This window comes from Oncorhynchus mykiss, chromosome 3, assembly GCF_013265735.2.
Source record: "Oncorhynchus mykiss isolate Arlee chromosome 3, USDA_OmykA_1.1, whole genome shotgun sequence".
In the NCBI taxonomy this organism is placed as follows: Eukaryota; Metazoa; Chordata; class Actinopteri; order Salmoniformes; family Salmonidae; genus Oncorhynchus; species Oncorhynchus mykiss.
The window spans coordinates 10062923-10077620 of NC_048567.1; the positions used below are offsets into that span (position 1 = coordinate 10062923).

The window sequence follows — 14698 nt, forward strand, 5'->3', positions numbered from 1 at the left end:
GTGTGTGTTTGTGACTGTGAGTATGTGCAAGGGGATAGGGGAACGTTGATCATTTTCAGGTCTGACAACTCCTATAGTAAGTAAAAAACCATAGAATGAACCATGTCAGATCAGAAATTGCAAGAGAAATGTGCACTAATAAAACTACAGCCAACATCCATGAACAAAACACCAATAAGGAACAAGACTTTAGACGTGTTGAATATCTGAGACATGTATTCCGTTGGTAACACTGAACTGTTACAAGGCAGGGAGAGTTACAATCATCAAGGTGAAACCATTCAGAAACAAACAAAAATACACAAGAAATATTACATGTGACAGAGAGAAAGATGGAGAAGCAACCATCAAGGAATGTTTTCTATACTGGTCATGTACTGAAATGAGTTGGCTGATAAAAAAAACACAAGGGAGTCGTTTCTTCGGGGCTCGGGTTTTGGCACAAGGAAAAGGAGGGAGGGTTTGGCTATATCAGATTGTGGTAAACAATAATAATACAATGCTTCCATGCTATCTAGTCAATTAAATTACAAGAAATATAATTCCAAATCACTTTTTGTATTCTACTGTCAGCACAATATATATATATTTGAAATACCATTACATTTGTAATAAGATGGCAGTCAAACATTTTGGCAGTGGCTGAGGACTGACTGGTAAGGTAGGTCCTTACCGTAGCAGTCAGTCAGTCCTCAGTCACTGCCAAAATGTTCTGACTGAGGCAACTTATTTCCTAATAGAATGCACTACTTTTGGCCCAGGTCTGACCAAAAGTAGTGCATTGTCTGGGGAACAGCCGGGTGTCATTTGAGATGTAGCCAGTGACACACAAACAACAACAAAGAACAATAAATAAATATTCACCATACAGTATATAATTACATCTCTAATCAAATAATCTGACACCCAGAACTCCATTCTGGCGTAATTGCAGCAGATGCTCTATTTATGTTATGTGCATCTGTCCACAAGAGATTACTAATCAAATAACTACGGAATGCAGGACAGATCATTTTTGTAAAGAAGAGATATGAGTAAAATGCTCATTTACAGGCCAAGTCAAATCAAAAGATCACCCAAAACTACGTTTTAAATAATGCAGTAAAATAAATTCAGATTAAAATCAACATAGCAAATACCTTAAGCAATTTATGTATTTTTCTAAACCACAGATTCCATTCTGAAATTTGCACGGGTCTTTTTGGTTCCAGTAGCCCCTCTTGACACAGTGAAAGTTATTTCAAGTTTCTTGGTCTTTACTCTGAGAACAAATCACTGAGGATGGCTCCACTTAATAATGACAGAATTTGTGTTCTTTCAACTTGGAGATAAGGGATAAATGATCATCTTCTTATCATAATATAAAACCTAATAAGAATGTTGAGGAAAGAGAACGTATACAACTGCCACATTCATTATGACTGGATCCTCTATATGCGTTTTAAAACTAGCCAAGTATAACTCAGTATGTACTCATGGCTATCCAAAGTTCACTTTTCTGCACTATTCTATAACTGATCATAGGAACGGTCTGATCAATGAAAACTCGAAAATATAAAGAAGCAGAAAATCTTGTTGCCCCGGGAAAATGAAATTGTTGATCTGGTTATGGCTTGAGATAAATGCCTGTGACTTGTATTTAACTTTGAGTAAATCATGCTTTGATGTCAATGGGATTAGAGATTTAGCCAAAAATACAGACTGAGTAACATACTTACATCCCAGTTCAAATTGAGTCCTTGCTCTATGAATGGATTCAAGGGATGTGCCGCTGTGGTTATACAGTACTTTATACTCTGTTTCAAGGCAGCATCTTGAACATACAATTTTGTGTCCTCTAAACTAATTGAAGTATATTTGTATGAAAATTGACTGTGATTTGAAATAATCACACACATACGCACAAGTGAAGTAGCTGAATAATCTCAATCCCCCTGAACTTTTTTGCCACTCACACATCAAATAACATTCATTAAGCAAACATTCTTTCACCCAATTATACCTGTATGTACACGTGGTTTGTAATGAAATATCACCATGGCAACTGTTACTGGGTTACAACAATGTTCATAAGGATTCACTGTATTCAGCTAGAAGTCCAATGATGTCTCCTGGTTAGGGAAATCCTACAACTTCATCTATTCTACCTACCAACTGCAAATCCAACCCTAGTAGGGTCTAGGGGCCAGTTTGGGATTGAACATAACTCTTCTCTACCAGGGGAGACATCACTGGACCTAACGGACAAAAGTGACCCATACAGATCAGTGACAGACAGCGCATTGTGGGAATAGTAGTTCTTTAGTAAACCTATCCTCCCCATACAGTACATCCTCCCATCCATCAATCCATTCTCACTCTGTCTTCTCTCTCACGTCCTCTTGCTTCACCTCTTTCTTCTCCCCCTCAATTTTCTCCTCCTTTTCACTCTTCTTTCTCTCCCTCTTTCCTCCCTTCATCAGCCTCCCGAACAGAATGCAGGCCAGGGCGATGATGTGGATGATGAAGTAGATGGAGGTCCAGTAGTGGACGGTGTCGCTGGCCTTCAGCAGGACGAAGCCCATACACATGTAGTCATAGGCCCTCATCTTGAGGAACCAGTGGACCCAGTCGAAGGCACTCTGACCCCGGGGCCCCAGCTTGGCCCTGACCGACGCCTCCATGGCCGACTCAGCCGCAATACACAGAGGAATGGTGAGGAATGACAGGTAGTAGCCAGCGTGAAGCCCGTGCCAGTATGCACTGATGAACATGGTCCATCCAGCCCTGGGACAGAATTGTGAAACGTATAAATCAAATGACATTCAGGGGACATCTTATCTGGCACTTACAAATATATTGAAAGTTGACTGTAGTTTTGTAGTTTAACAGACTATGAGACAGTTTATTTTAGACACAACACACATGCCTTCTCTAGTGAACCTGCATAGGGCCCTTACTTGAGTGCGTAAGCCTTGAAGGGGGAGTTGGGGTAGATGTAGTGATGCAGCCACCACTGCACAGTCATGTTCCAGTAGCGCATCCCGTGTCGGACCTTCACACAGAAGTCAGTGTTGTATGGGTCAATGTTCTGGATGGTTTTGAAGTCGTACACAACCGGACTTTCAGGGTCAGGGCTGGAGAGACCGAAGAATCAAAACCAAGATTAAACACTTACATAATTATGAATTAATGTACTTTACTGTTTTCCCCAACTGGACTGAATATCCTGTGTGAGACTTGCCTGTAGTTGACAGTGGGACCCCCTCCCGGCTTGGAGAGCGCCCCCTCTGGGTAACAGCCCAGTCCTGCGCTGATGCAGCCAGCCTCTGCCCCACACCATGCAGCGTAGAACCGCATCCGGAACACAAAGAACACCACCGTCATGTAGAACAACCTGGAGGGGGGGATAGAGAGAGACCTCATTAATAATGACCTCATCAGTATAACTACGAGTGAAGAGCAACAATGGTCTGGAATACTAAATAGACAAGAGTTCTGTCTCAATTCTGTTTCACTGGAATTGGTGCTTGTCCTTCAATTGTTTTCAGTCATCTGGGAAATCCATCCATTTAGCCCTTTATTATTTAATGGTTACATTTCCCGTAGCTCTCTGGAGAGAGAGAAACAGCGGTGAATGAACTCACAATTCTGTTATGCCAACTCAATAAATATAGAAATAAAAACATACCGGTCAAAACTTTGGGGTCACTTAGAAATGTCCTTGTTTTCCATGAAAGCATACATGAAATGAGTTGCAAAATGAATAGGAAATAGTCAAGATGTTGACAAGGTTATAAATAATGATTTTTCATTGAAATTATAATTGTGTCCTTCAAACTTTGCTTTTGTAAAAGAATCCTCCATTTGCAGCAATTACAGCCTTGCAGACCTTTGGCATTCTAGTTGTCAATTTGTTGAGGTAATCTGAAGAGATTTCACCCCATGCTTTCTGAAGCACCTCCCACAAGTTGGTTTGATGGGCACCTCTTACGTACTCTTACGTACGGTTAAGCTACTCCCACAACAGCTCAATAGGGTTGAGATCCGGTGACTATGCTGGCCACTCCATTATAGACAGAATACCAGCTGACTGCTTCTTCCCTAAATAGTTATTGCATAGTTTGGAGCTGTGCTTTGGGTCATTGTCCTGTTGTAGGAGGAAAATGGCTCCAATTAAGTGCTGCCACAGGGTATGGCATGGCGTTGCAAAATGGAGTGATAGCCTTCCTTCTTCAAGATCCCTTTTACCCTGTACAAATCTCCCACTTTACCACCACCAAAGCACCCCCAGACCATCACATTGCCTCCACCATGCTTGACAGATGGTGCCAAGCACTCCTCCAGCATCTGTTAGTTTTCTCTGCGTCTCACCAATATCCTTCTTTGTTATCCGAACACCTCAAACTTAGATTTGTCTGTCCATAACACTTTTTTCCAATCTTCCAGTGTCTGTGTTCCTTTGCCCATCTTAATCTTTTCTTTTTATTGGCCAGTCTGAGATATGGCTTTTTCTTTGCAACTCAGCCTAGAAGGCCAGCGTTCCAGAGTCGCCTCTTCACTGTTGACGTTAAGACTGGTGTTTTGCAGGTACTATTTAATGAAGCTGCCAATTGAGGTCTTGTGTCTGTATCTTAAACTTCACACGCTAATGTACTTGTCCTCTGGCTCAGTTGTGCACCAGGGCCTCCCACTCCTCTTTCTATTCTGGTTAGGGAGTAGCAAACAGTGTTGTACGAGATCTTCAGTTTCTTGGCAATTTATCACATGGAATAGCCTTCATTTCTCAGAACAAGAATAGACTGACGAGTTTCAGAAGAAAGGTCTTTGTTTCTGGCCATTTTGAGCCTGTAATCGAACCCACATGCTGATGCTCCAGATACTCAACTAGTCTAAAGAAGGCCAGTTTTATTGCTTCTTTAATCAGTACAAAAGTTTCCAGCTGTGCTAACATAATTGCAAAAGGGTTTTCTAATGATCAATTAGCCTTTTAAAATGATAAACTTGGATTAGCTAACACAACGTGCCATTGGAACAGGAGTGATGGTTGCTGATAATGGGCCTCTGTACACCTATGTAGATATTCATTTTTTATTTTTTTTTATCTGCCGTTTCCAGCTACAATAGTCATTTACAACATTAACAGTGTCTACACTGTATTTCTGATCAATTTGATGTTATTTCAATGGACAAATAAAATGTGCTTTTCTTTAAAAAACTACCATTTCTAAGTGCCCTCAAACCTTTGAATGGAAGTATACCTTTTTTTGATACAAGCAATTTTTTAACAACATTTTTACAAAATCAAGAGTGCTGTTTTGCTACCTGAAGAAAAAGTGATGTTCCAGGAACTCTTCAGTGCGGACGTATGCCAGGGGGAAGTACATGTTGGCGGTCAGGAACAGAGCTCCGTAGACAGGCACCAACCTCAGCCTCAGCATGCAGGGTACCCAGCCAGGAAGGTCCAAGGAGCTGGGCTGCCTCAGCCAGTCCACATAGGTTTGGAACCGGAAGAACGGGCCTTTTAGGGAGATGTAGGGATAAATGAAGGGATGAAGAGAGAGCATTGAGGGAGAAGTGGTAGGATAGACAAGGTGAATAGTACAAGTTAGAAAAGACAAGGAGAGAGAGGGATCATTGGAGGACAAAAAAAGGATAGATTGCAAGGAGGAGTGTTAATGGGTGATGGACGAAGGAGTGAGTAAAAAAAGGAGGGTGAGTTACAGGAAGGTCATGTAGTGGAAGAGAAAATGTAAGCAGGCTCACACAATATTTCACTAGTGGCAGATAGAAAGACAGAGAGAAACAGTTCAAATGGGTGCAAAAGCAAATTAGTGGCAAATCATACTAGATACATTTACACCACACACATACACACTGAAGCCATTCACCTGTCACCATATCAAAAAGAGGTCCAGAGAAATATGGATATGTTGACAGTAGCCCTGTATGATAAAACAAACTAGGGAATGGGGCTAGACAGCCTTACCTGTCATTATACCCACATAGCAGTAGCTATAGGCTATCATATCATAGAGGGAAGGCTCTTGGGACAGTCCACCAACCACAGGAGACTTAGAAAATGAGCTCACTTCCTGTTTCTTCTCCAGGTGAAAACTCTGCACCTCATTGGCCAGACTGACCATCTGAATGAAAACAAGTGGGTTGTTACTGTAAACAACATCATGATGCATTATGCCCTTGCATTTCAGTAATCGTGTATGTCCTCCATCTCTTCCTGTAGATGTACCTTCAGAGTGAGGAGTAGCTGGATGGCGTTGGCAAAGGGTGTTGGCGGCGGCAGGCCGAACCATGTGACCAGTCTGAAGAAGAGGAGGTAGAGGAAGGTCCAGGCCAGAGAGAGAGCTGGGGCACTCCTGAAGAAGGTAAACAGGGGAATGGGTGAGAGAGAGAAGTTCCTGACTGTCACTAAATAGTGGCACACCATTACGACACAGGAGTGTTCTACAGTGTCTGTTGATACAGTTGAAGTCAGAAGTTCACATACACCTTAGCCAAATACATTTCAACTCAGGTTCACAATTCCTGACATTTAATCCTAGTAAAAAGTCCCCGTAATAGGTCAGTTAGGATCACCACTTTATTTTAAGAATGTGAAATGTCAGAATAATTGTAGAGAATTATTTCTTTCAGCTTTTATTTCTTTCATCACATTCCCAGTGGGTCAGAAGTTTATATACACTCAATTAGTATTTGGTAGCATTGCCAACAAATGGTTTAACTTGGGTCAAACATTTCAGGTAGCCTTCCACAAGCTTCCCATAATAAGTTGGGTGAATATTGGCCCATTCCTCTTGACAGAGCTGGTGTAACTGAGTCAGGTTTGTAGGCCTCCTTGCTCGCACACGCTTTTTCAGTTCTGCCCACACATTTTCTATGGGATTGAGGTCAGAGCTTTGTGATGGCCACTCCAATACCTTGACTTTGTTGTCCTTAAGCCATTTTGCCACAACTTTGGAAGTAAGCTTGGGGTTTGGAAAGACCCATATGTGACCAAGCTTTACCTTCCTGACTGATGTCTTGAGATGTTGCTTCAATATATACACACAATTTTCCATCCTCATGATGCCATCTATTTTGTGAAGTGCACCAGTCCCTCCTGCAGCAAAGCACCTCCACAACATGATGCTGCCACCCCCGTGCTTCTCGGTTGGGATGGTGTCCTTCGGCTTGCAAGCCTCCCCCTTTTTCCTCCAAACATAATGATGGTCATTATGGCCAAACAGTTCTATTTTTGTTTCATCAGACCAGAGGACATTTTTCCAAAAAGTAAGATATTTTTCCCCATATGCAGTTGCAAACCGTAGTCTGGCTTTTTTATGGCGGTTGTGGAGCAGTGGCCTCTTCCTTGCTGAGCGGCCTTTCAGGTTATGTCAATATAAGACTCATTTTACTGTGGATATAGATAATTTTGTACCTGTTTCCTCCATCATCTTCACAGGGTCCTTTGCTCTTGTTCTGGGATTGATATCCACTTTTCGCACCAAGTATGTTCATCTCTAGGAGACAGAACGCGTCTCCTTCCTGAGCGGTATGACGGCTGCATGGTCCCATGGTGTTAATACTTGCGTACTATTGTTTGTACAGATGAATGTGGTACCTTTAGGCGTTTGGAAATTACTCCCAAGGATGAACCAGACTTGTGGATGTCTACAATGTTTTTTCTGAGGTCTTGGCTGATATCTTTTGATTTTCCCATGATGTTAAGCAAAGAGGCACTGAGTTTGAACGTAGGCCTCGAAATACATCCGCAGGTACACCTCAAATTGACTCAAATTATGTCAATTAGCCTATCAGAAGCTTCTAAAGCCATGCCATCATTTTCTGGAATTTTCCAAGCTGTTTAAAGGCACAGTCAACTTAGTGTATGTAAACCTCTGACCCACTGGAATTGTGATAGTGAATTATAAGTGAAATAATCTGTCTGTAAACAATTGTTGGAAAAATGACTTGTGTCATGCACAAAGCAGATGTCCTAACCGACTTGCCAAAACTATAGTTTGTTAACAAGAAATGTGTGGAGTGGTAAAAAAATGAGTTTTAATGACGCCAACCTAAGTGGATGTAAACTTCCGACTTCAATTGTATATAATTAGTTTATTTTGAATAATGTCTCTTAGGGCTGGGAATTGCCAGGGACCTCACGATAAGATAATATATCGATACTTTGGAGCTGATACAATATGTATTGCGATTCGATAATGTGATTTTTTTGCGATTCGATGTTCCAAACATACTGCTCACCATATGTCTGCTGCAAAGGGACAAGAGAGAACCATGGAAACACAACTTGTGATCAGTAATGGAAATAAGTGCTGAAAACAAATTGGCTCCGGGTTTAAAAAGAAGATGGAGAACAAGTTATGAAGGAAAAATACTGGAGTTTTGTTGCAGGTACAGCCAACTAGCACAATAAATTATATTGCGATATTGTCAAAACGATACAACATATCTTCAAAAATAATATCTCGGTATGTAACTGCATGGATTTCTTCCCTCCCATCACTAATGCCTCACCGCCAGCTGCTCTTGATGATGATCCATGTTCCAAGCACTGTCACAAGCGAGTGGAGGGCATGGACCTGACAGGTTGCTATGGTGATCGAGAGGCCCAAGAGCAACGCTGCCCCCTGCTTCACTGGAGGACCTACAGCAACAATAACACCCACACACATTTCACTTACAATGAACCTTCAGAGCAGAGCAGATAGGCAGGCCTATTATACATCATGTGTTAACAGCTTTTTAAACATGTTATCGTGATTGCAACCACCTTTTCATTCTTCTGTCCTGCGTGTTACCAGAATGTATTGAAAATAAAGAATTGTGTTTTTCAGTGTTCATATATTCTAGGAGACACCATATAGGTTAGGTGAATTTATTTGACGGCTAGATAGAATACTCACTCGGGTACCGGAATAGGAACCCGATAGGGATGGAAGCAGCGAGAATTCCCAAGTAGACCAGCTCATCAGGAGACATCTCTCTGCACACAGGTACACAACACACACACACAGTATACAGTATGATCATGGTAACTTAAGGTCCTCTGTGCTGCATGGAAAAATGCTATGAGAAATTTGACTGCAGTTTGCATATAGCATCCTTATGACAGTGATAAAGCCTGTGATTGACAACTTAATGTCTGTTCTATTCGAAGTTGCTATGCATGTTCAGTAGTATTAGAAAGTGTTTATAACATGCACATGACTCAACATCACATCGTCATGATCAAAATGTTACACCACTGACGTGAGTTAGTGTGTGGGCTGAATCAGAACTCGCCTGATCATGCCATGGATGGAGTAATCACAGAATTGCAACATACGCGTTACAAATGTTAGCACACGCTAAGCTAGTTAGCTACTGCAGCCTTGCGTGACATCGGTGGAAGTACCGCAGTGACAGGAGAAATATTTGTTCTAGAGGATCATCTATAGGCGATAAATTACTCATTCTAGAAACGCAAAAAATTTGGCTAGCTATCCCCCAGGACCACAACAAGCTAACTTGCTACAGTAGCAGCCAACGTTAGCTCTTAGCTCAATGATTGTATTCCATGTAGATGTACATCTCTGTAGCTAAACTTCTAGAGTAAACGTACTCACGTTTAAAATCAGGCCAACATTCAATATAGTTAACAATCCCTGGAACAAATATTCAAGCACAGTGATGATTTGGTAAATCCCACTTCCTACTACCGCAACAACGTGTCAATCACAACCAAAACCCCGCCCACGGACACTGCCCAGTCCATAAATAAAGGCAGTACGTTTCAAAAAGAATAAATCATTCTGCCTGAAATGGTTTGGAATTTTACATTAATATAGCGAACCCATTGATTCTTGAGAAATATTACTTAATGTCGCATAAGCTTTGTTCAACTGTCATACCCAATGATACACTGAACAAAAATACACTGCTCAAAAAAATAAAGGGAACACTAAAATAACACATCCTAGATCTGAATGAATTAAATATTCTTATTAAATACTTTTTTCTTTACATAGTTGAATGTGCTGACAATTATCAATGGAAATCAAATGTATCAACCCATGGAGGTCTGGATTTGGAGTCACACTCAAAATTAAAGTGGAAAACCACACTACAGGCTGATCCAACTTTGATATAATGTCCTTAAAACAAGTCAAAATGAGGCTTAGTAGTGTGTGTGGCCTCCACGTGCCTGTATGACCTCCCTACAATGCCTGGGCATGCTCCTGATGAGGTGGCGGATGGTCTCCTGAGGGATCTCCTCCCAGACCTGGACTAAAGTATCCGCCAACTCCTGGACAGTCTGTGGTGCAACGTGGCGTTGGTAAATGGAACGAGACCTGATGTCCCAGTTTGCTGATGTCAAGGTGTGAGCCGAGTGCCCCATGATGGCAGTGGGGTTATGGTATGGGCAGGCATAAACTACGGAGAAACGAATGCAATTGCATTTTATTATTGGCAATCTGAGTGCACAGATACACCACGACGAGGCCCATTGTTGTGCCATTCATTGTGTTCAGTGTATATACCCCATCAGGACCCTGAAATAAGCTTGTTTTATGCCATTGTTAAACATGGTTAATATCATTTCATATTATGGATATTTGTTCCTTGCACCCATAGCCGTCTATGAATGGGTTTACATTTCCCGAGCACCATGACTGAGTGGAGGGATGGCTGCTTTATCATTTCAACCGCGGATTGGCTTAAATTTCAAGTGCCAAATTTATGAATATCAGTCTAACTCGGCTGTTAGATAAAACGTGCATTTTACCTAGTTATTCCCCATGAATCCACAATCCTATGGGAGTGTTATGGTAGACAAAGCACTTAACCTGTGCCATTTGTTCTTATTCTTGAGACAGCCTACAGGGAGGTCAGACCTGGCAGTGTGGTGCCGGGACAACCTCAGCAAGACAAAGGAGCTGATCGTGGACTACAGGAAACAAGAGGGCCGAGCACACCCCCATGCATTACTGGGAATGTTGTGGAGCAGGTCGAGAGCTTCAAGTTCCTTGGTGTCCACATCAGTAAACTATCATGGTCCACACATGTTGAAAAGGGCACCTCTTCAAGTTGAAGAGATTTGGCATTGGCCTTCAGATCCTGAAGCTCTACAGCTACACCATTGAGAGCATCTTGACTGGCTGCATCACCACTCGGTATGGCAACTGCTCAGCATCCAACCGCAAGGCGCTAAAGAGTAGTGCTTATGGCCAAATACATAACTTGAGCTGGTCTCCCTGCCATCCAGGACCTCTAACCCAGGCGGTGTCAGAAGGCCCTAAAAATTGTTAAGACTCCCAAGTCCCAGTTCTGATAACAGGGAACACTAATGCACCAAGTCTGGAACCAACAAGATACTGTACAGCTCCTACCCACAAGCTGTCCAACTGCTAATTAGTTAACCAATAGCTAGATCTGCATTCACCTTTTTTTGCCCTCTTGACATGTCACCATTCAGTCCATTGACTAGTCACTTATCTACTTCAATTCCTTAATACCCCTGCACATCAACCTGGTACCATGTCTCTGGCCAGGTTATGGTTAGTCAGTTCTTTCTCTCCACTGTTGAGAACAGCACATAAGCAGTTCAGTTAGTCTACACCTGTTTACAAAGCATGTGAAACATTTGATTAGTTGTCACTTCCAACAGCCAACCGAGGAAGTCAGAATTATAGTATCCCTATAAAATGTCTCGCAATGACACATCTATAACCCTAATGTAGCCATTATGTGTAGTCAATTATTGTGCAGAGGCCTTAACCAGTCAGTTTCCACCACATATCAAGTAAAAATTCACAAAAATTTGTGGTCAAATAATGTTTTTATTATTGAAAAACAGGAAGTGCCAGACACGAACACACCCAGTCAGCCTCCATTTTAATCCTCCTCTTCCTCATCAGCTCCCCCAGCACCACCCTGGCCCTTCTTGGCATTCTTTCTCTTGACTCGGCCGGGGCGTCCGCCACCGTATGGTGAACGCAGGGAGAAGTCAATGTGCTTCTGGCTGTCCAGGCGCACCACGAAGGAGGGGATGTTGACCACCTGCTTGCGCACACTGGAGAGCGAAAGGAGACCTCAATGAGTGGTTTTATTCCTCCCCACTTAATATCATAGACAAATAACCATCTAGATGGGAATAGTTTGGCATCAATGACAGGCCTCATTCACGAGGAATTCTTGACACCACAGGAAGTCTGAATATGAATTTTAATCATCGGCCTGCCTGATGAGGTATAGTACTCTTACCAAACTAAATTGAAGACCATGCGATTGCCTTACAAGTCAAATACACTTGATAGTTTGCCGTGACCATTAGCACATGTATCTGCCCGAGGTGCAATCCTCCATACATTACCTGTCAGCAAATAAGACAGTAGCAGTCTGCCTCTCGCTTGGTTCTGGGCAGTCTTATAAACAAGGTATACAGTCTGTTACTGCATTGACCTTGCTGAAACTGTTTGCCCACTCTTGATGGGCAGGATTGGCTCTGGGCAGTCATAGACAAGGTATACGGTTTGTTACCGAATTGACCTTGCTGAAATGTTAAACCACGCTCAGGGATGAGCTATCGTTTGTGAGGCCCTCTAAGGATTGAGAAAGTAACTTGTGAGTTGTGCAGTTTCAACTCATAAGTTAACTGAACAGTTAGTGTAGGCATGTGAGAAGTTTAGAAATGTACATGTTACAAATGGTTTCACAACCAGTCACAAGTTCATCATAGAGCCTATTTAAAATAACAGACCAGTGTAATGCACTACCGACTTGTCCTTTCTAGCATGGCCATCTAGTGACCATCTCCAACAGCTTACCGGATGTGCCTCTGGCGGATGAGAACGCGGGCGTGGTGGATGCTCTTAGCAAGGCCCAGCTTGAAGACCTGCGTCTGGAGCCTCCTCTCCAAGAAGTCCTCCACCTTCAGGCCCAGGATGTAATCGAGCTTCATCTTGCCCTCATCCAGCACACCGATTCTCACCAGACGCCTGAGCAGGGCGTTACCTAGGAGACAGGATTCAGCAATTTTCAGTCACTGATCACAACATAGGGCCCTAATCAGGGACTGTTGGAGACCTGGAACCCCAGGTGGGTGCAATTAATTCAGGTAGAACAGAACCAGCAGTAATCTGGACCTCCTGGGTAAAATCTGAATATCCCCCATTTAAGGCATCTGGAAATCTGACTGACGGCCTCATTCACGAGGAATTCCTGACACCACAGACAATCTGAATATCGAATATTTAAATCATTGGCCGATATCTCACTAGCTAACAGCTCAAAGGACTTTTACGAACAGTCAAAATATAGCTCACAGAACCATCTAGCTGTGGTGTACCTTCAAAAAGACGCTTGGGGTCCTTCTCATCCAGAGTGAGCAGCTCTCTGGCAGCCTTGCGAATCTTGGCCAGGGTGAACTTCACCCTCCACACCTCACGCTTGTTCCTCAGACCATACTCCCCTGAGAGATTAAAATTAACTTACTTAAAAAAATACATGGTATTTAGAGACCAGCAGATTCAATATAATTCAAAACCTGCTATTTGCACAAACCGATAAGTTTAAGCTCCTGGTCAAGACGAGACTTCTCGAAGGGGCGGCGGGGGGTGACGTATGTCTTGCGACAAACCCAACTCCTGGCAACGGGCATGGTGGATCAAAGTGCCTGAGGAATAAGAATTGATATGGCTGTTCAGTTCCAACATTGCGATTACACAAGTGATTATACTGAATTTCAACCCATGTTAATTATTCTGCAGACCATCTTAAGTCACATTAATACTTAACATGTTTATTAATAAGGCAATTATGCTATTAGCAAAATATAAGCATTTTTAATAAGGCAATTATGCTATTAGCAAAATATAAGTACATTTAATTCTATGGATCAGGGTTAGTTTACTGACAGGCTCCGACAGTGGTACTTCGTAACTTGGCTGGCGAAAGTGGGAACTTGTTAGCTATTTAACTAGCGTCAACGGATTCATATAAATCGACAATTTATATTAAGGATCCCCCCCCCCCACCTATACAGCTGCAAATTGTTAATGTAGTTTGATAAAGTGTAAAGCGTTTGAGAGGACGCAGAGACATCTACAGCACAGTAACGTAAAGGCCTCACCGGCGATATGTCACTCTTGCTAGCTAGCTAACGTTAGCGTGCTAACCACGTTGTACAGTGCGTGGACGACTGACATGACCGAATAAGGCAGAAGTTGAGCCAAACATATACAAAATATGTTGGTCGGTGTAACCGAAATGCACAACTAAACGTATAAATACCTTACTTCTCAACATTGCGACCCTACTTCTATGGAAAAACAAGACAGACTAAAGCGCATAATACGTTATTACCTGTCTTCCACAGGCCAGTACGATAAAGAGGAAGTCAAATTGGATCTCTCCATTATTTATATGGATCCCGCGAACTACATTTCCCAAAAATATGTGACGACACCACTTCAAAGCAGCAATTGGTGAAATACCTCCATCTGTTGTTCAACTCTGTTCGTCAAACTAAAACCGATTATGTTTACTTGCTGAACAAGAACAACTAACTTTTCAAACAACTATCTAGTCTAGTGTACTACACATAATGAACGTTGGATCACCTAGGTATGCCATGTATTATTTTGTGAGCTGTTGTGTAGGCCTCTTCGGTTATTGAACATAGTTTAGAAAATATCTTTAAAAATGTGTAACGTTA

The 14698-nt window shown here is 42.2% G+C and overlaps 2 protein-coding genes across 3 annotated transcripts; both read right to left on the reverse strand.

The window, feature by feature from the left end:
• Positions 1–194: 194 nt before the first annotated feature.
• Positions 195–9933, reverse strand: mboat7 (membrane bound O-acyltransferase domain containing 7). 2 transcript variants are annotated; one of them, XM_021589496.2, is made up of 9 exons: positions 9609–9933; positions 8907–8993; positions 8518–8647; positions 6230–6356; positions 5969–6125; positions 5305–5500; positions 3224–3376; positions 2940–3116; positions 195–2766 (listed from the first exon to the last, which is right to left on the reverse strand). In XM_021589496.2, the coding sequence occupies exons 2-9, from the start codon at positions 8980–8982 to the stop codon at positions 2355–2357; spliced, it is 1428 nt and encodes a 475-aa protein (XP_021445171.2). In that variant the 5' UTR covers positions 8983–8993; positions 9609–9933; the 3' UTR covers positions 195–2354. The 2 variants fall into 2 exon arrangements, with proteins under 2 accessions (XP_021445171.2, XP_021445162.2); XM_021589487.2 differs by having other exon boundaries at positions 8907–8986; positions 9609–9932.
• A 1869-nt stretch (positions 9934–11802) lies between these two features.
• Positions 11803–14470, reverse strand: rps9 (ribosomal protein S9). The gene is made up of 5 exons (XM_021589539.2): positions 14347–14470; positions 13546–13657; positions 13331–13453; positions 12810–12996; positions 11803–12055 (listed from the first exon to the last, which is right to left on the reverse strand). Exons 2-5 carry the CDS (start codon positions 13640–13642, stop codon positions 11878–11880), a joined length of 585 nt encoding a protein of 194 aa, XP_021445214.1. The 5' UTR covers positions 13643–13657; positions 14347–14470; the 3' UTR covers positions 11803–11877.
• Between the last annotated feature and the right edge of the window lie 228 nt (positions 14471–14698).

Excerpts from the sequence above, each read along its gene's own strand:
- mboat7 (XM_021589496.2), bottom strand. The coding sequence starts at position 8,982 with ATGTCTCCTGATGAGCTGGTCTACTTGGGAATTCTCGCTGCTTCCATC. Across the intron at positions 8,648-8,906 it reads GTTCCTATTCCGGTACCCGA|GTCCTCCAGTGAAGCAGGGG; the intron begins GTGAGTATTCTA and ends TTGTTGCTGTAG. Across the intron at positions 2,767-2,939 it reads TTCAAGGCTTACGCACTCAA|GGCTGGATGGACCATGTTCA; the intron begins GTAAGGGCCCTA and ends ATTCTGTCCCAG.
- rps9 (XM_021589539.2), bottom strand. The coding sequence starts at position 13,642 with ATGCCCGTTGCCAGGAGTTGGGTTTGTCGCAAGACATACGTCACCCCC. Across the intron at positions 13,454-13,545 it reads CCAGGAGCTTAAACTTATCG|GGGAGTATGGTCTGAGGAAC; the intron begins GTTTGTGCAAAT and ends TTAATCTCTCAG. Across the intron at positions 12,997-13,330 it reads CCCCAAGCGTCTTTTTGAAG|GTAACGCCCTGCTCAGGCGT; the intron begins GTACACCACAGC and ends CCTGTCTCCTAG.